Consider the following 24,822-nt stretch of genomic DNA (forward strand, 5'->3'; position numbering starts at 1 on the left):
TAACCGACTTTGGTTATGCTATAACCAGTCTGTTATAACATAACCGACTTTGTTTGTTATAATTGTTATAACCGACTCTCACACTTACAGGGCAAATCAGACAAGCAAGTCTATCTGCATTCTACAGATTCAAATACAGGTCTTGTTTCAATGGAAATGCAGGCTCAAAAGTGTCTTATTAAATGTGTCATGACATACACATGCTGGTCATGAAGCATGCAATTGCCCAAAATATGGACATCTTATGTAAGAGGGGAAATAATAGGGTATATCAATAATATTATGACTGGCTCTTGGTGTCTTCAGGCAATTGAAAAAAAAAAATTTCCATAATATAGATAAATAAACTCAGCCAAGTCAGAAACTTTGAAAAGATAATTCTACTAGCCATACATATTGAGCTGTCAAGCAGGTCATAGTGTCACGGGTGGTGACGGAGAAACAATAAATAAACAGGAAGAAATAAACGTTTAATGTGGCGAACTTGTGCCCAAAACAAAAGGGTACAAAAGATAATAACAGAGCGTCGCGGGCGTCGAAGTCGGTGTGGCAGCAGAGTTGAACGCTGGGGCAAGACTGACCCCGCTCGCCTTGCGGAATCCCTTATGTACCCTCGTGGGTTTCTGGATCGTTCGGCGTAGAAGGTTCGGCGCGTAGAACATTCTAACCTCGAATCAGCAAGATGGTTCTCGAATTCACCAGAACATCACATTACAGTGTCAACAAAAATGTGTCGCCGCGGCCAGGAATCGAACCCTGGCCTTCTGCGTGGAAGGCAAGCGCGATAACCGTTAGGCCACGCGCGCGCTGCCTACTTGACCAGCTGCGCGCGCGGCAATAGTAGATGTACAAAATACAATGCAGTTAGCACAAACAAGTGATAGCCAGTTTTCTTTATATTTTTTTTTGTGTTCCTTTTTTTAAATTGAAAGGCTGTCATTGAAATTACTGTTGTTGTGGGGTGCTAATTCTGAACCCTAACGAATGTGGTAAATTTTGGCTTTTATCAATAACGTTTCTGTATAAACTGTGAACAAGTGCCAATGCTTTGATCGGACTAACCATGTAGTGCAATGTTATCCTAAAATGAACGGCTCTGGTACCTTACATGATATTGATAAAAATTTTGAAAACAATGTGCTTAGTTCTGTTGATCTTTGTAAAGCAAACTCAGTTTCATAAGGATTGTTTACTTTCTTCGTTTTTTTTTATTCTACCAATAAAGGCACCTTTAGGCACATCTGCCAAGCTGGCCTTGGCTTTATCGAAGAGGACGGCATAACAATTGGTGAGAATGCAATCATCTTGTCTACTAGTGCCGGCAAACTTCCTGCTGAATATTAGCCTATTCATTTACATGAGGTCCTCTTCATCTGGCACCTATTGGGGCATTATGACAGAGTGGATTGGTTAGGAAACTAAAGAATGTATAGGATTAATATGCCATGAAAAATTATGTAGAGGGTGCCAAGTTTCAATCTCGAGCTGAACAAATAAAACCCGGTGAGCAACAGGATATAGTTTAGTCTTTAGATAGGTGAACCACTAGTGTTTAAAAAAATAGTGTGGCACCATTGAATATTTTTTTCTTCTAAATCATTGTCCGCTTGTAAAACGGGGTTGTTAAAACATGTTAAACTTAGGTTGCTTTTTGGGGGGATTAGTAACAGCTCATCTTTTGTTCTTGAAACACTGTTGTTGCACCTAATCATCTAGAGCAGTGGTTCTCAGTCAATAATGTTTTGAGACGCCTTCCGGATCAACAGAAGTGGTGGGGGACCCCATTAACCAGGAGGGAGGAGAGGGTAATGGACGATTACAATAACAAAAGTGTAAATTAAAGAAACTAAATGCATGCAAACCAGCAAACCAACTTTTAGGCTCTAAAACAGAGAATAATCTGCCCTTCTCACTCAGTGCAGACAGTTGGGTCTATGTGGCTTTGTAAAATCAGCCGGCATCAATAAAAAAAAAAAAAAATTTACTGCTCGGTTTGATTGACAGTCTAACTCTTCGGAGACCCCGAGAAGGTCTGCCCATCCCCATGGTTTGCAAAAATATGTACATTTTTGAAAGGCTTTTATCAAAATCCTGAGCATACAAGGATTTCGAGGAGCTGTACAAACCCTGAGCCTAACATTCTGACAGTTTCTACTTATTAGGTACATAGCATGCAAGTTTCACATTCCATCCACAGAGAAATTGAAAGCCAAGTGGTGTATCTTGGGCATGCGTCTTAATGCGGTAATGAACCATGCCCACCTCCCATCCGCTATCTGCAAACTTGCGTGCCATGTCATACGAGGATTAACTTGTGTCTCACAGACCACGAGGACAAACATAGCACAGCTCGTCTAAACTGGTTTTCATTCCCGGTGCAGATATCAACGAGTGCATGATGAGTCCCGACATCTGTCAGAATGGAGAATGCATCAACACAGACGGTTCCTACCGGTGCCAGTGCGAGCCCGGGTTCAAGCTTGACCCTTCGGGACACGTTTGCTTAGGTAAGCTCGTGCTCACTTGCAGCAGTAAGTCGCCTCATTATTCTCAGGTAGGAAGCCTTCACAAAATGCCTATGAACCAAGCCAGTTTGTACTGCCAAGCACTGTGGGTTATTTTATACCGTGAGAAATGAGTTATACTCACTCATTTCTCTAAGTGTCCATTGAACTGTATTGCATCAATAAGAACTTTTTAAAATAAGAATGATGATGATGATAATAATATTAATATGCACATTCTAACCCTCCAGGATCAAAATGTCTATAATAGTAAGATGACAACCTAAAAAACATACGTCAGAACAAATATTCAAAAAGCAAAAGAAAATCAAACTGAACTAGGAGATTAATATAATTTCAAGCCAATGTGCACAGTAATAAGGCAGAAACTGAAATCGACAAAAAACAGTTTAGCACTTTCCTGAGTCCCGTGAATAAGCTAATGTCACGAATATAAATAATAGCGGAAATAATAATATTAATAGATTTAAAATAACTTTGTTTTGCCCCAAACACACTGTGGGGAAACCAGAACGAAGAGCTGCAAATGCAGCTTAATGTCATCTTTTGTCTCAAGTTCTTGTTTTCAGTTCAACATCGGAGACGTTCAGTCCCGCTAGTGTTTCTGGCATTATTTCTCACAATGTCTTCAACGTTGCTTTTGAACCAGACGAAGACGAGTGTGCAGAGAAGAGGACAATATGCGGGAATGGAACCTGCTCGAACACGCTGGGAGGCTTCGAGTGCCATTGCGGCGAAGGATTCACACCCGGAATAAGAAATGTCTGCGAAGGTAATCCACTTCAGCGAAACTCTGAAGAGACTTCTAAAGCTCGAAAGTCAAAAGATGCGGCATTGCCATTACCAGGCACTATTGATCCTGCCCTTCAAATAGGTGCTCAAAGGTCCAAGTGCATCAGTAGTGCTAGAATTACTAAATAAGCTACGCTTCAAAGCCAGAACGCTTGAGCCACCTTTGTCTGCAGCCTATCTGATCTTATCTGCTTATCTTATCTCATCGGTAATGTTTGATGTTTTCGAATAAATCGGAAAAACTCCGAAGAACACCCGCCGGTAAAATTTTCCTTGATTCGGATTTATGTGATAAACTCCAAATTTCGATGCACCAATGTCATAAAGACGGGTATTTTACACTTAAAGGGGCCCTGCAAGTACTTTTTTACTGGTTTTTAGTTTGCACCAAACCTGAGCGCACTGATCGTAGTAACTTAATGTAACTTTTCTTTTCTTGAATTTCGCTTTATTTTAAAAGTTATAGGCAAATTAAGATTACAAAAAACAAGCAAAAAATAACCTCCCTCATGACGTCCTTGGTTGCTTCAGTGGCCGTGAACTAGAAAAGAGATAGTGAACTCAGCGAGCGCACACGGCTGCCGCACTCCCTGTCGACGGCGCGAGAGGGCGCCACTAAAGCGTGTTCTGGATAGGCTGCATACAGCGGGCAGCCAGAGCGGCTCTCATTGCATTTGCTGCGGGATAAAACACTAATTCAGCATGACACTTCATTGGCCACAAACGACAGCAAACACGCGATAAAAATCAGTTCAGAATGTGAGTCCCTTCGCGCTGCCGTACCGCGAAATAGCCAAAACGCAAGACAAAGCTACTCGCTGAAGGCCTTCGGAACGCTCAGAGCCGGTCGGATCCTCCAGTCCGTAAACGACCGCAGCGCCGTCACGTACATCCGGGACCTTACCGTTTTCGGTGCCTGATCCCACTACTCTTTTCTAGTATGCGCCGCCTTTTCCACCGCGTGGTGGCGGGTATGTCGACGGGTCATTTCTTGTTTCCGTACTTAATAAACTGCATTTGTTTCTTTTCTGATCTAAAAAACTGAACAAAAACTACTTTTATGAGTAATTGAAACGGTTCCGCCACTTACATTTTGTATTTCGACTAAAAAAAAAGCTTTTAGCGGCTCTGACCAGTAGTAAGCCCAGGACCAAAGACGTCACATTTTGCGCGCTTTCGGTACCGCGGGTCGCCCTCGTCGGTGGAGGAGGTTTCCGCGTCGTCCGGTTAAAATATAATGCACTGATATTTAGTTACTCTCTGCGTGCCCGCTGGCTTGCCCGAACCCCAAGAGACTTGGAAACTGCAAAAAAGGTAGACGCTTAAATATGATTGCAGGGCCCCTTTAAGGCTCCCAGGGTCGATGGTTTTGAGAAATATCACCCCAGTTTTCTTTCAAATCTCGGACCATTATCAAAAGGAATCTTGCTGCTTATCTCCTTGAGGTTCAATCAGGACAACAGGTCTTTTGGGTCATGACAGAAGCCATTGTTGCGGTCTCTAGTTTGGGCCATGCTATTTCTGCTCCTTAGAGGGAGGAGGGCGTTGTGTTTTTGTAACAATGAAAGCAGTGAACCATAGATTTCATAGAAAAGGGAAGAGTGGAAGCTTCTATGGAAGCTTCCACTCTTTCCTTTTCTGCTCCAGCCAGTGCAAGCCGGCTGGAGCAGAAAAGTGCCAGTGGAAGCTTCTATATTACACCCTTTACTGCTCCAGCCAGTGCAGCTGTGGGTAGGTTGATGGACAGGATGGAATGAATACGAGCTTCCCAGCGACTACCTCCGGGAGTTTGTGGATTTTAACGTTTCGACGTTTATCGAGGCAGATCTTTTTTTAAATCTTTGTCGTGGGACAAATTAGTATTGGCAATAGCAATGGCACCAATGCCAAATCCAGCTATAAAAATATTAATTGATACAAGCTCTTTTTTTTTTTAATCTAGCACACGTCTTCAAGCAAATAATTTTTTTTTAAATAAAGAACATTGCAAAATTAAGTCCTAAATTTCAAACAATTGAGAATAAAAAAAAAAAAAAACTCCAATGAACTCTGAATTTGCAGCAAAAAATAAACTCTGAAAGTATCCTTTGAATTTGACGAAAAATAAAATCTGAAAACTGGGAATCCTACTTATCAACTTATCTTATCTGCAGCTTATCTGAAAGACTGTGGCTTATCAGCCTATCTGTAGCTTATCTGATAAGACAAATTATCAGCTGTCTGAAATGTCAAAGTCCACGAAAAAGCAAAACAACACTCCTAAGTTCGGAAAGCCGCATTTTCAAACCAAAAGCAATCACCAGTCTAACCCGTCCTGCACTAAGCACCAAAATGGTGGCACTCACAAGAAAACCGAGGAATGAAGTAACTATACTCTAAGCATTACCTATCTAGCGGCTCTAGGTGACACTGCACATAACGCCGGGAGAAAGAAAATTAAATTTGTCATCTCTATACCTTGTTTTGCCTTAAGTACGGACAAAGCCGACACTACGGCCGACAGGACCAATCAGACAGCGTCAAAAGTGCAATGTTATGGTGTTTGTCTGCAGCTTAATTCGGTACAGAAAAGGCCCTGTGACCCACACTTTTTCGTGGTTGTATGTATTCATGCCTTCGACTACGGTCGGAATGATAATGAAACAAAGTATTTTTTTATTTTTTATTTATTGTGCCTACCAACAGCCTTTGGCCTATAACGGTAGTGCTCAAAAAATATTCAGAACACAGCGCTGCAAAAACATACTATAAAAAGAGTGAAATTCTCCTCTTGAACGACATGAGATGATCATTGCAAATGTCAACAAACAACATCCCAAGATGATTAAAGGGAAGATGGGGCACTTCTACATTTGAGAAAAAACGCTTGAATTGCGTTCATTTGGCCTTTAGAATAACAGATATCAAAATTATATTTCAATGCGACGCGCCGGAGAGCCACAAGAGCAATTTCAAAATAGGGCTGAAGCCCCGCCCCCCTAGCCTTGGGCAGCCAAAAGAGCCGTCGATGACGTCACGGACAGCGACAGTCTTTCGCGTTTTTCTCGCGTTTAACAATACTTACGCAGCAAATGGTTTGGGTATTCGGGTTCACGGGGTAGAAATACACTAGAATTCACTTCTAACTCATTTTTTCCAAGAAGCTCCGTAGCTTCCCTTTAAAGAACTTCTGAATGCAAACTAACGGGGACAGACCGTACATGCCAGTGCTGCAATCTATAGCAGATGGTCAATCAGCAGACGGGAGAAACGGTTAATTGGTGGTTGGGTAGCAAGAAAAGGGCAAGAGGGCACGCCTTTGGAACATTGCCACCGAGAGCCACACTTTGTCTTCTTTTCTAATATTATTTTCGCCAGAAGAAATAAGCGATAGGAAAGACAGCGAGCAAATAACTGGACTGCAAAGTCTGTACTCCTGAGCGGAAACCCTGAGCAAACGTAGGGTTGACCGAAATGCCTATGACATATCTTGACGTCTTGTTTTCTTGTTTCCACCTAGATCTCAACGAGTGTGTTCTGGGCATTGACGACTGCGCCTTCCGCTGCCTCAACACTGCTGGCTCGTTTCGCTGCACTTGCCCCTATGGCTACACTTTAGCGCCAGATGGAAAGCATTGCCAAGGTAAGTGTTCTCCAGACAGATCGTACTGTACAGCTACTTGTTCTCTCTGTAATAACACCTATTGTGCTATAAAGCTCCATATTCTATTGCAAAGCTGCTTGGCAAACAAATCGTAATGGTAAAATAAGACTCTTTTTAATCGCACTATAAAGTCAACTTCACGAATAACACTCTTTTCTGTTCTCTGCTACAGTTTGGCTAAGACAATATCCCAATCCCAATTTGGTTATTAAATGAAAATATGAAATGGTATTTTTTGTTTTTAGACTTCATGTTTTGATTTTCAGACATCTACCGTATTTTCCGGTGTATAAGACGCGGCTTTTTTCAAAAGTTCTTGCTGGTGCGTCTTATACAACGATGCGTCTTATACGCGAATTTTTTTTATTTTTTTTGCGAGTTCAGAAATTTGAAATTTACTCGGTTGATGTTCAAGCTTGTTTCACCAAAAACAAAATATCGCTACCGATCACGCGGTCGTAACACGGTGATACTTCAATACGGGGACCACCGCGTGCCACGTTTTAGGTGAACTCCAAGATTGCAGACATGCGGTCGTTGCGGATGCGGAGGTCCCAGGCGTAAGTAATGTGAAATGCCAACAGATGGCGACAATCACGCTTCTCGCCAAGACAAGCCAGGACAAGCCAGGACAAGCCGCCTCTCTTTTTCAGTCGCCATTTTCATCTTTGTTCGCTCTGCGTACATGCGTCGTCGTGTTTTCCTGCCATCTGCCCGGTCTTGCTACAATATGCCACCGCAGTCGCGCAAGAGCTACACAGCGAAGTTTAAATTATCTGCGGTCGAGTATGCTACCGAACACGGTAACCGGGCTGCAGGTCGCCGTTTCGACGTCACCGAGAAGATGATTCGCACATGGCGACAGTCGTCCACCAAACTACAGGCGATGAAAAGTGGAAAAAAGGCTGACCGCGGAAAGAAGGCGCGGTGGCCTGAACTTGAACGCAATGGTCGCGCAAGCGTGCTTAATTAGTTTCGTTAGCCTATGTGGATAAATTCGGGTGCGTCTTATACACGGGTGCGTCTTATATACCAACTTTTTCAATGAAAGCCTGCATATAGGGTGGGTGCGTCTTATACAAAGGTGCGTCTTATACACCGGAAAATACGGTATTCCCAAATACTTAAAGATCATTCCCAGATACTAGCAATTATAAAAATGTGCTAGTATGCTAGCGGCCATGGTGGCCTTTCAGTAGCCCTTTTCAAGCTTCTAGTGTGCTTTTTTAGATGCCAGTCATGAAACCAGAGCCCTAAATTATCTATGCGTGGCAAAGTAGAATAAATAAAACATATAAAACTAAACCAATTCTTTGTTTTGTTTTCAGATTTGGACGAGTGCGCATCTGGAGATCACGGCTGTCGCTATGCTTGCAAAAACCTTGTGGGGACGTTTCAGTGCATATGTCCCGATGGCATGAGATCAACTGGCCGCGGAGACGACTGCACAGGTATAGATTAAATAAGCACACTACTATAAACCATGATGTAATTACTAGGGGTTTTTTCCCATTAAAAGATCAGTATCAGAACAGTAGCTCTACTGCAACAGGAGTTTGTGAATAATAAGCTGATTGCAGTTATTTCCTTAGCTTTTGCCAGACCAGGGTCCAGTAAAGATAAGAATACTGTAAAACCCTTTAATTTTGCGGCCCCTAATTTTTGCGAATCGGTCACGGAGGACATAATTGCGGCCACTAGATTTTGTGAATTCCAGACTCCTGCATTGAAACTCTTAAAGAGACACTGACACACCCCCACATTAATTTTTTTATTTTCTGCCAGGCGATTTATTATGGTGTCGGAGGACTACTGGCAATATTTTGCTACAGCGTCGCATATATTTTTAATAAAGTAAAAAAACGCAACGGCTCGGAACCGAAACTGGACTTGGGAGGAAGAACAAATATAGGGGAGAGAGGTGGCAGAAGTCACATGGCTGTGATACTTTTTTCTCCCCCAAACAACACATTTGCAACTTTTTAGAAGCCACAAAAAATGGGTATCATATTTCTTTCTATTTTTAATATTGTTTGTGTGTCTTCGGTGACCTACGACTTTGATTATATTTGGCGGTTGTGTCTAAATCTCAGAAAACGGCACATGGCCACAAAGAAGAGAGTGAGCGCGACTCAAACCAGCCAGTTCTCGATCGGCTGTTTTCGGTCGGAAAGAAATTGAATTTCGAGCCGAGGATTCTTTTCTGGGTAGTTGGGCTCTCACGTGCAATGTAAAAATAAAAACCTTGGCAAGCATAAATACCCTGTCAGTGTCCCTTTAAGGACCGAAATTTTCGCATGCTCTTAAATTTTGCAAAATTTGTGTAAATTAAGGGCTTACAAACATTAAGGGTTTTACAGTATATAATAATTCGGTTAATATAATGTTTGCATATTATATCCATAGGGATTTTGACAGATACTGTAGTGCTTAGTCTGGCATGGCCTTTCCCAATCATTTTCCAAACATCATTAGAGGGGCGAGAAGGTTAAACTAATTGTGTGTACTTGATACGGTTATACTCATTGGTGCCTTACTAGCTACTGCACGACATCACTGACGTCTGAAACTCTACGAGATTGCATAGTATTTACTTAGCGAAAATGACTAAAGTAGACAGGCAAACATTCGCTATTGACAAATTACAATGTCTAGAATAATCTGATTCAGTTGATTGGTGCTTTAATGACGACCATCACTAAATAACCACTTTAGTAACTACTTATGCTGTCACTGCAACAGATGTTGAATTCAGCTGTTTGTAGCGATGCAGCAAACGATACAGATTCGCGTGAATGGCTTTGGAATAAAGCCCAGGATGCCGAGACATGTTTGCACCGCATTCACCTCTGAAAGCCTGTATACACGCAATAGTGTCTCGTTCATGAATCATTCGCTTTTGAAAAGTGGCCTGCTGTAAACTGCCGATAGTTATTTGAGCAATCCCCTTCACTGCAGACATTAACGAGTGTCAAGAAAATCCCGACATCTGCCAGAACGGAGAGTGCATCAACACGCACGGGGGTTATCGCTGTCGCTGCTACCACGGCTTTGAGCCTAGCAGCAACGGAAAGCAGTGTTTAGGTGAGTACGCCCTTGCTCCTGTCTCCGCACCAATACGTAAAAAGAAAACAAATAAAATAGCGCAAAAAGAAGAAAAAAAAGACACGACAGGGCACGTGAGCACCGTCCGTCCTCACGGAGCGCTTTGCTGGGGCGCTTTGCCGTGCACCGTAATGAATGTGGCCATACTCTGCAGTTTAATAACATTAGAATATTGGACAAGCATCCAAATAAGACCGCTAGAGAAATTCACGAAGCGTATTTCCAATGGTGAATTTTCACCGATTAATCAGTCAGTCACATTCCTTTGATGGTTTGAAAAAGGGATGCCCCGTCTCGTTTCCTTTGTTTCTTCTTCTTTTGTGTCGATGCATTTTTTATTTATTTATGAACAGCGTTTGGAAAGAAAATAGCAGTTGAGAATCAGCGGGGGAATCGGTGGTCGGAGCACGTGTAGCGAAAGCTCGCGCTGCAGAACCCAGAGATCTTGAGTTTAAAAGCAGTAGACGGAACATCTCACAACATTGGACGCAGTGTTTCAATCGACCCTGGAAAGCCTCCGAAAAAAGTGTTGACCTAAGTTTGTTTGAGTCGTGTAGTTTACCAAACTTGCCCCATGCAAACAAACTCAGTTACACAAACTGGGGTTTGTGACCACATGCAAACCGTCCTGGGAAACACAACTGTTGTTAGATACACGCAGATAACAGAAATTACTTCTATGCATCACCTTATATGTTTACGCTATCAAAACATTCAGCTTTGATATTGTATGAAGTCTAAATTATGATTAAAGTTATAGTTTCTCACTCGAATAAATTTTCATAAAATACTAAAATTGGTGATCACGTCTTCACACTAACAGGATTTCACCTTGACGAATACATGGGCATTACCTATCATCATACATGCAGTAGTCATACGAAAAGCTCCTGTAGTTTCCAACACCTTTTGTAAAGTTGCCGACAGATATGCTCTTTCATTAGAATGCAATGCTGTCAAAGGTGCTGGCATGAGCCCGCGTTTTGGTTTGTTTGATAGGCACAAGCTCCCGTGCAAATGGGGCGCTACATTGAGCCATGCGTTTGTGCCAGTAGCTTTAACAACGTTGCACGCTAAGTATGAAATGGTGTATCGTGCTCATTGTGAATGGCAAGCAGGTGAATATCAGGGATAAAGAGATCATTGTACAGAGGAGCTACAATGAATCCTAGCGCCGTAAAACAAACCGGGGAAAAATTGCGACATGCACACGAAAAGCTCAATCTTTGACACTGAATGTGCATTTAGGCGGTGGAGTTTAGCTTGTGAAATTTCAAGGCATAGTAGCTCCCTTCCTGTGAGACAGGACACCAACAAGCTATTGAAACATTTCTAACTCGATCGTCTGTGAATTTGTCCAACCTTTGTTGTTGCTGTCATGTTTCACAGGAAAGGAGCTACTTTTTGGAATTTCACGAGGTGAAATCCACCTCCTACACTCCGTGTCGCTGGTTGTGTGCAGTGCGGGGGAAGACAACGCAGGGCTAAGAGAAAAAGGGCGAGCACTGGGAAGGCAAATGGGAGAGGAGGGCAATGGAGGGCGAGGGGAGAAAGAGAGAGCACTACAAATGTAAGAGAGGAGAGGAGGTCTCTCCTCCTCCCCAGCCTTCCTAGCGCTCGCCCTGTCTTCCCTTGCCTGGCACTGCCATCACCCGTAATGCACGCAACTAGTAACGCAGAGTAGAAGTGCACGTTCGGCGAAAGTTTTAGCATCTTCCTGTGCAGGCGTCGATTTTTCTTGTTCATCTTACGGCGTTAGGATCCGTTCTGGCCACCCTGTACATTTCCAAGTTGTCATTTCAGCAGCGTCTCGCACCTGCGATTCACGAAGACGTTCTGTGTTGCACCTTTCTTGCTCTACTTGCAGACAACAGACTTGGAACCTGCTACCAAACAGCAAGCTCGTGCCCCAACTCAAACGGCCAGCTGGGTCTGACGTCGCGCGACGAATGCTGCTGCAGCGTCGGCATAGTCTGGGGCTCTCACTGTGAAGCGTGTCCGCAGCGGAACACGCGTCAGTTCCTTGTTCCGAATTGCGCAAACTTACTTGTTTTATTGTCCTTGGTTCGAATGTTTTAATGCTCAAGAACGTGTCCTTATCTTTACAGAAGAGTTTAACTCGCTATGCGAACTCGGCACGGGATTCAACAAGGACGGGCAAGGTATGGTGTTTGCCGTCTTGCAATGACCACTCTACAAAAACACAAGAAATTAAAGGGATCTGTAGAGGTGTGCAAATATATAAATCTTTCGAAGTGAAGCGAATAAAATAATAAGGGTTATGAATCAGATCAAATAGAATATTTTCGAATAAGAAAATTTTTGAAAACAAATATTTTCTATCTGATGTGAAATAAACAAAAATGCTCAATCAAAACACAACTGGATTTTTTTTTTTTTCAGCTATCATTTATAAAAACGTTACCTTTATTGCAACAAAAAAAATGTCACACATGTGACTAATAAAAAGCAGATGAAATAAAAGGTCAGTCAGTAAAACACCATTCAAGGAGTGAAGTTACAGAACGTAAATGGAAGTAAACAAGCAGAGGCGGGTCGGAAAGTGAGCGAAAGTACACAAGAGATGGAGGGTTGGCAAGCCACAATACAAAGTCGAAGATCGCGTCGTGCAGCTGCACCTATTTTGTGCAACCTCTTTTTACGCCAAAGTTGAAGATTGTGTCACGCAGCTGCACCGACTTTGTGCAATCTCTTTTTACGCGGGTGAACACAACCACGGGAACGCAAACGGAGGTACACAAGCGGAGGTGGGTCAGCAGGCCGCAACAGAGTTGGAGATTACGCCACACGCAGCCGCACTGACCTTGGGCAATTTCCTTCCGTGTGCAATAGTTCTGCCGAGAGACAGCACCACAAAGAAGCAGTAAATTAAGAATACGGCTCTTCTTTGGCAGAGGGAGCAAGTTTGTCACTGTTACCAGTGAAAACTGGTAGAAATAAATAACAAAAGGAATACTGGAAAACTTATGAACCGGAAAATCAAGCGCAAAATAACACGAGCCAGCGATCGCGGATAGCCGAGATCAGCCATAAATCCATATCCAAATCCATAGCACCTTGGCTACTCTATTGACTGTAGGAAGGACTGCAGTGAGTGTGGTTCGTGGCGTTTGTGCTTATGACGATGCACATGCCGCTGCAAATCGTAGTTCTTCATAAAATCTATCGCAGCGTTCACGCCACGACCACTTCGCCAACTCCACAATCCAGACATCGTGACACGCGAAGGACAGATCGCACACCGCGTGCAAATAACTTTCCAGTGCATCATACAAAAAGAAAAAGAAAGGCACTTAGGTTGGCCTTTTGGGTTTGCCAAGCTCAAAACCACACTCCGCAGTCCAAAAACAAAACGGGGAACTCGACCGGCGGTTGACACTAATCAGCGAGTTCCTCGTTATTCGTAGTTTTCGAATATTTGAAGAACTCTACTTCAAAGAGCGAAAGTGTGAAGCGAATCGGATTGAACAGCAAGCATTATTCGAGAAGTATTTGAAGTTTTGAATATTTGCACACCCCTAATGGATGGCATTTATAGGGCTAGCTCTTGAAAATTTTGTGTCTGCAGACGTAGCTTGAATCGCACCGCAGTGTCATGTGATACTGCGATAGCTTTTTGTATATTCACAAAGCCCTAGCAGTGTGCCCTTTGGTGTCCTCCTTACTGCGAGTGCAAGAGGAGGAGCGCAAACCCCACCACACTCCTCGGCCTTTCCCAAAGGCATTTCGAATGCTACGCATCTGGAATGCCTTTGGAAAACTCTGAAGAGACAGTCGATTTTTTTGGCCTTCTACTTCTGCAAATGACTGCGAGAGACAATCGTGAATCTTAATTTTATGCCGTGGACCCTCGAGTAACCTATTGCCTTGGTGGGTACGAAGCTGATCCAAACGGCACTGATGCAGATGTCAACGAATGCGAGACCTTGCCGCACCTGTGCAACAACGGGCGCTGCATCAACACACAGGGCTCGTACCGCTGTCTCTGCAACCGGGGGTACAAGACGGACCCCACGGGGACACGCTGTGTCGGTGAGCACAGAACCAAATTTTCACGAATTTTAGGAAAATTATGTTCTACGGCATCGCCGTTTGTTCAGAACGATTCCACCAATTTCAAAGAAAGGTTTTTCAAAAGATCATCTGTAGTATTAGTACTGGTACTGCAGGAGAGCTTGGTGGTAACAGACAACTCTCTTGTGCGAAATCTGTGACGACCGATGCTATGCCTAACGGCTTGCCTATCATAGCTATGCCTAATAGCTTGATATCGGGTGACGCGAGCCAACATTACTAGATACAGACAGTCGTACAACTTCACATAGAGTCACACGCTGGTTTGGGGAACACTTTTGGGGGTATGCAGATGTCAACGAGTGTGAGCTCCCGGTTTCACCGTGCAAGTCCAAGTGTCTCAACACAGAGGGCAGCTACATCTGTTCCTGCGATGACGGCTATGTCCTAGCAGAAGACAAAGTCTCCTGCAAAGGTGAAATAGTTTATCCGCAAGTTTCGAAACACTAATGCTAACAGGGTGTTTTAGTAGATAATTCCAATATTTCCGACAATGATACCTGATGCTCCAATAGATTGCGCATGCGTCGTATCATTATTGCATATCATTATCGAAGGTATCAAAGTAATCTAATAAAACTTTTTAATAGGGGCTGTCCATATAGTTACTGCTCTACTAGATCAGTAATTAAAAAAAAAGATGGCCAGAGGGAAGCATTGGGCTCGCCACACCAGGAAAGTGTGAATACATATTGCATAGATCTAGTTCTAGTTCGTCCTCAACTTAGCCAGAATGTAAATGAAAGAGTGCACCAGGTCTCAGACTATTATGAGACTAGGATAAACAACTCTGTGAGGACGTATTTCCTGGGTCTTTCTTTTTCAACTGAAAACAATTTCATAATGAACAGGACTCTTGAGGTAATGGAATTCCCTCAGGCAAAGTTACTGACCGCCATAGACGTAAAGGCACGAGTGTGACATGATAGTGGTCACTGATAAAGTGCAAACGGCAGGGAGGAACCTCAGTTGGGAGGAACCTCAGTTGTCCCACCTCCAGTGCGAGCTTCCTACCTTCGACAGTGCTTCGGCGTCTTATGCACCTCGAACGCTCACGAGGAGCTGAAGCACAGTGGAAGGCATAAAGCGCATGCTGAAGGACGGGCGTTTGAAAAGCCATTCTCGTTGTGCCGGCGACCATGGCAAGCTAATTATCTATAATTCGTTCACTAACTTTCTCTATAATTGCCTCGGCTAGCACAACTATTGTGGAAAGTTAAGGCTGACGAGGGCTTGCCATGCAGAAACACTAGGGGTTACTGCGAAAGCGGCTTATCAGTCGACGCGAGCCGATCCGATAGGGGTACGATACGTCTGAACCCGTCCAGACCCAAGCAGTGTCATTTCTGGGGACATTGCTGTGTTGATGCAGCAAGCACATTTTGCAAATTTCGCAAGTAGGCATCAAGTTCAAAGAGGTTCGTGCTGGATGCATTTTCAGATGTGGACGAGTGCGCGACGGACAGACACAACTGCGAGCACTCGTGCATCAACACTCAGGGAAGCTACCGATGCTCCTGCAAAGACGGCTACAACGTACTCGAGAGCCAGTGCTTGGGTAGGTCTCCAACCAATGCAAGACCTTAATGAATAGAGCTTTTGCTAAATACTCAAGCACCAGAGAGCACACTGCGAGTGAAGTCGCACGGATGGCACGTGCTGGTCTCTGCAGCAGTAACTGTTCCAAAGCCAGAACATAAAACAAACGACGCTTTGCACGTGCGTTCTATGACGCCTTATTTGCTTCAAACCTTCTATAGAGTAGGCGAGCACGTGCGGTGCATGTACGTACATTCCCAGCATTCTCCTTGGTACTTGGGTAATTTGGCAGAAGGACTATTTACCTTACTGTGCCGAACTCTCTTTATGCGACAGACGTCAACGAGTGCCGTGAGCAACCGCACCTCTGCGCTCCGAGCGGAACGTGTACCAACATGCCGGGAAGTTACAGGTGCAATTGCCCCCGTGGCTACATCACGGATGCTTCGGGGCAGTCTTGCAAGGGTAGGCGTATCTTCCAGATCTGATGTCTTTTTCTAGCCACTGGTATTCATGGCACCCCTTTTCTTTGATGAATCAAATATGTCAGGCTTAGTGAAACACATCCTGCGAGTTGTGCCCTGTTGCAGTTGTTGTGTTCTTCCCCAGCTTATGCTACTTTGGGTTGTTTTATTGAACGCTTTTGTTGGCTGCTGTGTAATGAAATTAAGGGGGGGGAATATTTTGTAATAACCTCTGTTATAGACCTTTTCCAAAAGCATATTTTTCAACTTGCACTGTGGTTAATTCATCCCGTGTCGGTAACACTGCAAAAACTGCTTCCAATAATCAAAACTCAATCGAAAGAACATATCGGCAGAGTCAAAAACCGATAAATCACTCGCAGTTAAAGGGATTGTGAACTGGAATTTGGATTTTAGAAAACAATGCAGGAACTGTAGGCAGGACGCTACAATCCCTACAACACCACTCGTAAGGTGATAGCTCGAATGGACGGCCGTATTTTTGGAAAAAGAGGACGAGATTGAACGAGGCCGACGAGGCACGTGACGTAGAGATATCCTGTTTCCTCCTCTCTTCGCTTTGCCTCCTCAAGGCGGCGAGGAGGAAAAAACGAGGCCGTTCACTCTCCTTCTCGGAGAAACAAGACGTAAACATATCTGTCAAATGCGCCTCCTTTTTTGAAAAAAAACAAAAACAAAAAAAAAAAAGGGTCATCCATTTGAGATATCGCTGTATGAGTGATGTTTTGGTGTTTGTAGCGTCCCGTTGCACGATCTAGCCGCCGTGTTTTGTGGAATCCAGATTTCGGTTCAGCATCCCTTTAAACAGAGTCGACGATTAGAAAAAAAAAATGTTTTGGGTGATTGCAGAACTAACATTAGCAGCACCTATGCAAATACTCTAGATTGCACTCATGATTGTCTCTTTTTCCGTCTTTATCTCTAGCCATATTTCACAACTGGTCAAATTAGGCTGAAAAATAGAATCTAGCTCGCACAAAATATTTTTGTGCTCTGTGACACAAACTGTCACAAAGAAACTTACAATCAAGGCAGTCACAGAAAGAGCTTTCCCAGAGTACAAATGTCAGCAGCTAAGGCCTCTTTCTCTCTTCCAAGACACGGATGAATGTGCGGATCCGAGCAGGTGTCCGCACGGTTGTGAGAATCTCGAAGGCTCGTACCGCTGCACATGCCCACCAGGGTTCAAGCAGCACCCCTACTGGAACCAGTGTCTGGGTCAGTGTTCAAGCTCACCCTCTTTTTTTTTACGGTCGCCATTTCTTCTTTTTTTTATTTAGTCACCGATTCGCTTTAAAACTGGCTCGACACGCCTCTAGATACAGCCGAACTTGTGCCCCAAAACGTCGTGCCAAAGAAATATTTTTCTTACAATTTTGGTCCTTGCCGTTTTTTTTTCACAACTAAAAATCTCTACTGGCAACACTGAAGAAAAAAAACGCCAGTGGCAGGCTAAGGTTCACTTTTTTAGTAGAACTTGTTTCCGATGAATTACGAGAAGTTTGATCATGTGAAATTACTGCTGTGGGGGCTCACTCCAGCATTAGCTCAGCAGCGCAAAACAAATGTGCAACCGTCCGTTTTCTGGACTGCCTGCTTGACCTGCAAGCCTGCCTGCCAGTGGCATTCCGCCACTGGAAAGCGCGGGAAAATCTGAATGTTGATTTTGCATTGCTTTCATTTGCTGTTTTATTGATTACTTAAGAACTCAAAAATACCCAAGAGCCTGTTGGAAAGACCAATACCCGAGTATTCAGATTTAGTTAGTTTGGTAAGCTAAAGAAGCCGGCAGAGTACCCCCTTCAATTGCAAAACCTTTACGAGTGAAATACACAAGCTTGCTTTCTTCCCACCATGACCAAGCGAGACATCGCACATACCCTAACAATGGGATTACTCAAAATCAGTATTTCCTTGTTAAGTACAGTCGGTAAACTTGGGAGTAGTATCAAGTGGGGTCAGTGTAGAGAGAGAAAGTATACTGGGACAACCACACTAGCAGGGGTGGAACTCATGAAATGTACTTGGGGGCAGCCACGGGAGCAGCTGAAACAGCTGTTTTGGAGCAGGTTGGGAGCAGCTAAAACTACGTTCTGGAGCAGGCTAGGAGCAGCTCAGATCAGTTTTCATTGCACTTCAGCTTGCGTCTTAGACACGCACGGGAGCAATTTCAATCGTACTTAGCAGAACAGATGAACATGAATGGTTAGGGACCTAGGTACTAGATGGGATAACAGCGTAACAGATGCGAAAACTTGAAACTTTGTGAGTCTTAATGAGAATCAAAAAGCCAGTACCCTGTTTCTCAAGATAGCGTCCTTGATATTTTCCGAGCGGCTTTCAGCTGCTCAAAATGCAAACCAGCACTGCTTATCGCACAACCCACACGTGCTCGACATAGTAATTATATGTGCGAACCCCGTGACGTGCGCAAGCAATGGACGTGCAGTTGCACGGAGGAACAGGGCAACAAATTTCGCGTTTATCCTATTGTGCAACTCGATTACGAAGCAGCAGACTACGATTAACGAAGTTATCGTATTTGAAGCGATAAGCAGGAGCAAGGTTAAAGTACGCCGAGCAGATCTATCACTCGCAAAAGAGCTGCTGGCCGGAAAGCTTTCGGATCGGACCGCGTTTCAGTTCAATCAAATCACGATTTATCTTGCGAGAATGCGGTTCCAACTTCTAACGATGAAACACTAAAAGGAATATCTTGCTCATTTGTTTTCAACTGGCTGACGTCCGGATACCGGGCCGCAGAGCCTCAGGCAATCTGACGCTTAACGACTCGACCTCACCTCAGCCGACTTGCTTAACCGTTAATTATGGTTGAAGAATAACAATCCAGTCGCAGGTGGTGTGGCGCGTAGAATCCGAGTTTTTTCGCGCGCTTCCGACTCGGGATACACAGGGAGAATAAACAGAACAAAGGATTGCAAGGCCGACCAGGCTGAACGCGCTCCCCCATTGTTGCCAATCGAGTCAATAAAACCGAAACCAAGACAAAATAAAAAGTTTCTTGGCGCACGTTTTGCGATCTGGCGCATAATGGCGCGAGGTATTGGCTTTGGCGCAGTTTATGCAACATGGCGCAGGATGGCGCAGACATATGCGTCTGGCGCAAAATGGCGCAAATGGCGCAGCCGTTCCACCCCTGCACTAGGGTCCACACCACAATTAGACAGATGTGACCAAACGGTTTGGCTTCATGCAGCTTGATAATGTGCAGGGTTTCCCAAAGCATCATCATTGGGAATTACAAACTAGTTACCGCTTGCTCAAAGTGTGCATATCAATCTAAAACTGTGCCTCCCTCCTCGTGGTACATTATACATCACACGACTGAACAGTACTTTACTATGATATTCAAAAAAGCTTTTACTATAAGCACGCTTCTCAGCGTAGGAACAAGCAGCTATGTGGCAGAGTACCAGGTACTGTTGGATGCAAGTTTTCTCTGCCATTTCGTGGAGAGGTACCCTCCCATGAACACAGTATGGGACCCTTATTGTAACACAGTCCCTAGGGTTGTCTGATCACATCTCCTTATTACTACGGGTGTGCTAATAGTGGCTTAAATCGAATAGCGCAATGTCATTCCTAGTTTCAAGACTGTAAAAAGAGCCAACATGCCGTGTCCCCCTTGCATTGCAAAAGTTACAAATGACCACGTATTCAATCCGATTCACTATTCGTACTCCCTTACTTATTACACAGGTCCCCACACCAAGATAGGCCCTAAAGAGAAACCATAAATGCCACAAGCGGGAGACTGCGCAATTTTACGATTTGCCCGTTAATAGTATGTCACTGCTCTCTTGCAGACGACAACGAATGTCTGTCGCAGCCGTGTGGAACGGCAAACTGCGTCAACACTGTGGGCAGCTACTCGTGCAACTGCCCCAATGGATTCAGTTTCGACGAGATCATGACCAGCTGTGTCGGTAATTGGGCTTCTCTTTCAAACCGGACAGAAAGCTGAAATGCGGGCGAGCCGGTAAAAACTAGGCCTACTGCCAGCACAGAGCATGGGCAGATGGGCAACAGAGGTCAGCTTGTATGTGCGTCCTGTCCCCCGACCCTGCTTCAACTTAGCCTCCAGTTCTGTCAGTTTTGTTTTATAGGCTTGCCTACTTGAACAGTTTCTGCAATCCTTAATGACGGCTTCATATTAAGGTGAAATGCCGAGCATGAGCTCGTGTCATAATAGTCCCCATAACGTGCGTGAGCTAGTGCAAAGCGGTGAAACCCACCATCTGCATTTCTGCTGTCAGCCCTAAGAGGTGCCCATCCACCAGTTTTTCAACATTACGACTATCTCCAAATTTTGAATGGGCGCTTCTGTGGTCGGTATGCTTAGTTCAATATACGACGTCCCCTTCCACAATATCAGCCTGTACAAATCAAATGAAGTTTATAGCTTTGAATCCAATTCAAAGGTGAATTATAATACAATTGCAGCATTCTAATGTAACTTCAGTATGTTGAAACAACCACATCAAAACACAAATTATTCAGTTAAAAATGTGTCACAGAAGAGCATGTCAAGTGTCAGAAATGGAGTTAGCGGATATCTTTCTTTTCATCCTGTTCAAAAGCTTTAAGCACAATGCCGATTTTCAGTAGCACAGAATGGCAATTCATAAATCCTGTGCCACCCTAAAAACATATAACGAAATATAATTTTTGGAGAATGCTCGCTCTGCAAATTTTGACGTGAAAATAGCGAGAGCTTACGAAAAATTAGACTCTCAAATTATACTTCTTTGGCGACTCCACTCTCATCTCTCTCTATCGCTGACATCCAGAACTCCAGGCTTGGTGCAACTTTCGAAATATTGAGTCCATGAAAATGAGCTTGTAAGAGCACTCCGCGAATCAAATAGAGACGTTGATGGCTGACACTTGTCTGCAACCTTGGCCCCGTGCTCTGAACAGGAGGCAGTGGATGCTCCAACAGCCCGTGCCTCTTCGAGTGCATGCCCACCGGATCTGGAGGCTTCCTCTGCAGCTGCCCGGAAGGATACCAGCGCATTGGACAAGGGTACTGTAGCCAAGTCAGACCCGTTGCACGAATGTCTAGACGGCGGGGAATTGGTCCGCATCCACGTGGTGCCTCACGTCTCTGTTCTCGATCGATCTGACCGGTGCGGTATGACTGCCAACCTCGGGTCTTTAATGTGCATCACGGGTTCCGGCGGAACTCGTTCTCGACTGCGCTCGCTCTGGTCCAACACCCGCCCATGTAAAAACCAAACAAGGGTGGGAACTAAACTGCCATGTTTTCCAGTGTACAAGTCACATTTTGTTTTTTTTACCTCCGTCGGCGCATTTTATACAGCGGTGAGACATATACCCACCTTTCTACATGTATGCACCTGCACTGCAAGCTTTCTTGCCACGAGGGTTACATTTCTCGTTCGGTTTGTTAACGAGAATGTTGAAACTCTCTCGCTTGCACGTGTATTGTGATCGTAACACACGTATGCAAGCTTTCAATGCAGTTTCACCATCCCGGTTGCTGGTACAAATATATAGGTGCGACTTATACACAAGCTTTTTCCTGAATACAGCCGTTTATAGGACGGTGTGACTTATACAAGAGTATGTCTTATAGCCCGGAAAATATGGTACAACCAAGTCAGCATATCAGCTGTGACAAGTGTCACACCGAAGAGACAAAAAAAAAAAAATAAAGAAATGGAGTCCAAAATTAGAAGTTAATTCTGTTTGTCTCCTTCTGCCACCAGGCACTGTCTCTCCACGCATCCCGAGAGTTCAACCCTGGGTCCTGGAAAGGGCGTGCCGGGGGACGTGGGGATACCCGCCTACGATGTTGGCAACGCCGGGCCCCAGGACCCCGACAAGGTCATCTCGACCGAAGGATGCTACTCCTGCAAGCTCAACGGCGGGAGCGTACAGCGCGCGCGGAGGGGACTCAACAATGGAACGTCGTCTCGGAGGCTCACCCGGAGGTCTACTCAGAAGAAGGTGAATTGCCGTAGGAAAACACAAGCCGAAAAAAAACGGGGTCGCCGAAATCGGGATGAGCTGCCGTCAAGCTGTACTTTAAAGGAGCTGTGCAACAATTTCAGGGCTTTGATTAAATTATTGTGGAAGTTGATGCCTGACACTTCTGAAGTGAACTACAGAAAACAGATATTGTTTGGATACCCTAGTTTTTAGTTAAAAAAATGAAAAAGATCCAGGTTTTTGCCGCCTCTCAACTCGTACCTTGTCTTCCGAGTCACGTGCGCAGTGACGTTGCTGGGGTAGGCGCGGGGTTCCGGAAAAGTTCTTTTTTTAGAGCCATCAGTGAGCAGCGAGAACTCATCCACTCGCGACCGCGTGACCATGTGCTGGCGGGCGCCGCACGAGCAATTTGGTGAAAGGAGGAGTCTCGTCCGGGTCCGGCCATACCCGTCCGGCCCTGTCCCCCTCTCCATTTGGCTTCTGGCGACTGTTCGCGGTAGCAGAGAGAGCTGACGGTTTTGTGGACCTAGGATAGATGGTGCCACTAAAACTCCGTATAATAAGAGTTTTGTCAATGATTATAGGTTTTTGACGCGTTTATATATATGTTGGCAAGGTTTATAGAACTTTTCTATAAACGACAAGGTTTATAGAAAAGTTACCTTTTATCAAGCAGGTATTCGCACAACTTGCTATCTTTCTACGAGATTCCCCATTGACATCACGCCGTGTGTTTCTCATGGCCGCTGCTCGCGTCTGCAGGTCGGGGAATATTCTAAGTTTTGCCTCGCTATTACGCGGCGAAATCGCAACATTTCGATGAAAGGAGGTGTGTTTTCTGTCATTTGTGACAAGGTGAACAATATCAAAAGCAGAAGAGGCCAATTCTTTCTACGTTAAAATCGTTGCACAGCTCCTTTAAGACCCGCCTTAGGTGCAATGAGTTTTGCTATTTGTGTGCACAAGGGAGAACGTTTCAGCAGAGCAGTTACGGAAGAACCAGCGAAGGTTTGCACAAAACAGAAGTATGGACACTGGAAGCGAAAATATGCAAGCAAGCTTGTTAGGGAACATTGTAATCTAAACCCTGGACATAGAGAAATAAAATAACAGAAAAGACAACACAAAATCTCGGCACTGCATGAATTCAAAAAAATATTTTCCCATCTAGTAAAAGCAACTGTAAATACTGAACAAAACTTGCATCCAGTTGAAGATTAGGGATGTGCAAATATTCTAAATTTCGAATAGTAGTTTCGAATAATACACTATTCGATATTCGCTTTGAGAAGAACTGCACTATTCACGTTTTTCGAAGTGTTGATTGCAGTGGGTTAGCCCCATTGAGTATGCATCTCACCGAGCACTGGTGCATTGCGGGGAAGCGATACCCACGGAAGCGAGCTCCGCAAGTGTTGCTCCTCCACATTACATCAATGCTCGGCAAGAAGCGCACTCAACGGGGTAGCCCGCCATGATAACACTTGGAAAAGTATGAATATCGCAATTGCGTGCTTGGAAGAAAACCATTCCTTCAAAGCGGGATGGTGCACGCATACCGGCTGTATATGAAAATAAATGGAAACTTTGTGAATGTGTATACTCTAAAACCTTTCATTTTCGCAACCCCTATTTTTTGCGAATCAGTCAAAAAGGACATAGTCACGGCCACTAAATTTCGCAAATTCCAGAGACCTGCACTGAAATTCTTAAGAACCGAAATTTTTGCGTGCCTTTAAATTTTGCGAATTTTTCAATTCGCGAAAATTAAGGGCTTGCAAACATTAAGGGTTTTACAGTATCTACATTTTAGTAAAAGCTTCAAAATTAAACTGACTGTTTTGCAAGAGTATATGTTAGGCAGACATGCCCTTACAACCTGCGTTCATCATGCGCGAGTCTTTTTTTTTCTAACTCGAGATTAAAGAAAGAATATTTAAGATTTGTAAATTCACTCAATAGGGTATAGTTGGCCATCTCTATAGAATTCATTTTATGTCAAACTTGTCATTTACTTACCATCCCAAGACATCAGACCTTCTGAGGTCACAGTTGATAAATATGAATAGATGAAACTTGGCTTATAAATGAACAAGGGGAACAACCTTCACAAGTTTAGCTGGATTTTCGTCTAAGCATTATGCTATGGTAGTGAAAGGCATAGAAAAACTATTCAATATTTGAATCGAAAATATTCAGCCAAAACCACTATTCGCTTCGAATTCACTTCGAGCTCAAAATCCACTATTCGCACAAGACTATTAAAGATACTCGACCAGGTTTCCACGCAGGTGAGTTGCCATCCCTTATGTCCTAGCCACCATTTCAATCGTATTTTCGACTGTCAATCAGTTTAACCCATAACATGTGATTGTCTTTTCTGTGAACATTTCAGTATTGGTTGCGTCATACTCTTTAATTGGAATAGATATGCACAATGGATGCATTAGGCATGCATTAATATGCTTTATAGAGGCACTAGATATGCACCATATAAACTCAAAATATGATGTATGAGATATGCAGAACATCTCAAATCATATTCTATATATATAATGCCAGAAAACTTCTGTGCCTTCTTGGTATTTACCATCTTGGCACCATTGAGCAGTGTGCCGCAGACAAGGGCTTAAAAAAAAAAAGGCAACTACTCTTGTTGGCC

At 44.0% G+C, this 24,822-nt stretch overlaps 2 protein-coding genes across 4 annotated transcripts in view; one reads left to right on the top strand and one right to left on the bottom strand.

Annotated features, from left to right (window-relative positions):
* LOC8037463 (fibrillin-2) overlaps window positions 1–24,822 on the top strand; it is a 190,786-nt gene that overhangs the window by 164,191 nt on the left and 1,773 nt on the right. The window contains 16 exon segments of the mRNA XM_042288940.1: window positions 1,226–1,288; window positions 2,382–2,507; window positions 3,175–3,297; window positions 6,817–6,939; window positions 8,289–8,411; window positions 9,919–10,044; window positions 11,933–12,079; window positions 12,174–12,227; window positions 13,993–14,118; window positions 14,453–14,575; window positions 15,602–15,718; window positions 16,036–16,164; window positions 17,283–17,402; window positions 20,012–20,131; window positions 21,126–21,231; window positions 21,938–22,178. Coding sequence (XP_042144874.1) covers window positions 1,226–1,288; window positions 2,382–2,507; window positions 3,175–3,297; window positions 6,817–6,939; window positions 8,289–8,411; window positions 9,919–10,044; window positions 11,933–12,079; window positions 12,174–12,227; window positions 13,993–14,118; window positions 14,453–14,575; window positions 15,602–15,718; window positions 16,036–16,164; window positions 17,283–17,402; window positions 20,012–20,131; window positions 21,126–21,231; window positions 21,938–22,178 — 1,967 coding nt within the window.
* Window positions 1–24,822, bottom strand: part of LOC115322796 (uncharacterized protein C9orf85 homolog) — a 66,557-nt gene that overhangs the window by 35,429 nt on the left and 6,306 nt on the right. The gene's annotated exons all lie outside the window — the stretch shown is intronic.

Source organism: Ixodes scapularis, unplaced genomic scaffold (genome assembly GCF_016920785.2).
Source record: "Ixodes scapularis isolate PalLabHiFi unplaced genomic scaffold, ASM1692078v2 PGA_scaffold11__112_contigs__length_91849675, whole genome shotgun sequence".
Taxonomy (NCBI): Eukaryota; Metazoa; Arthropoda; class Arachnida; order Ixodida; family Ixodidae; genus Ixodes; species Ixodes scapularis.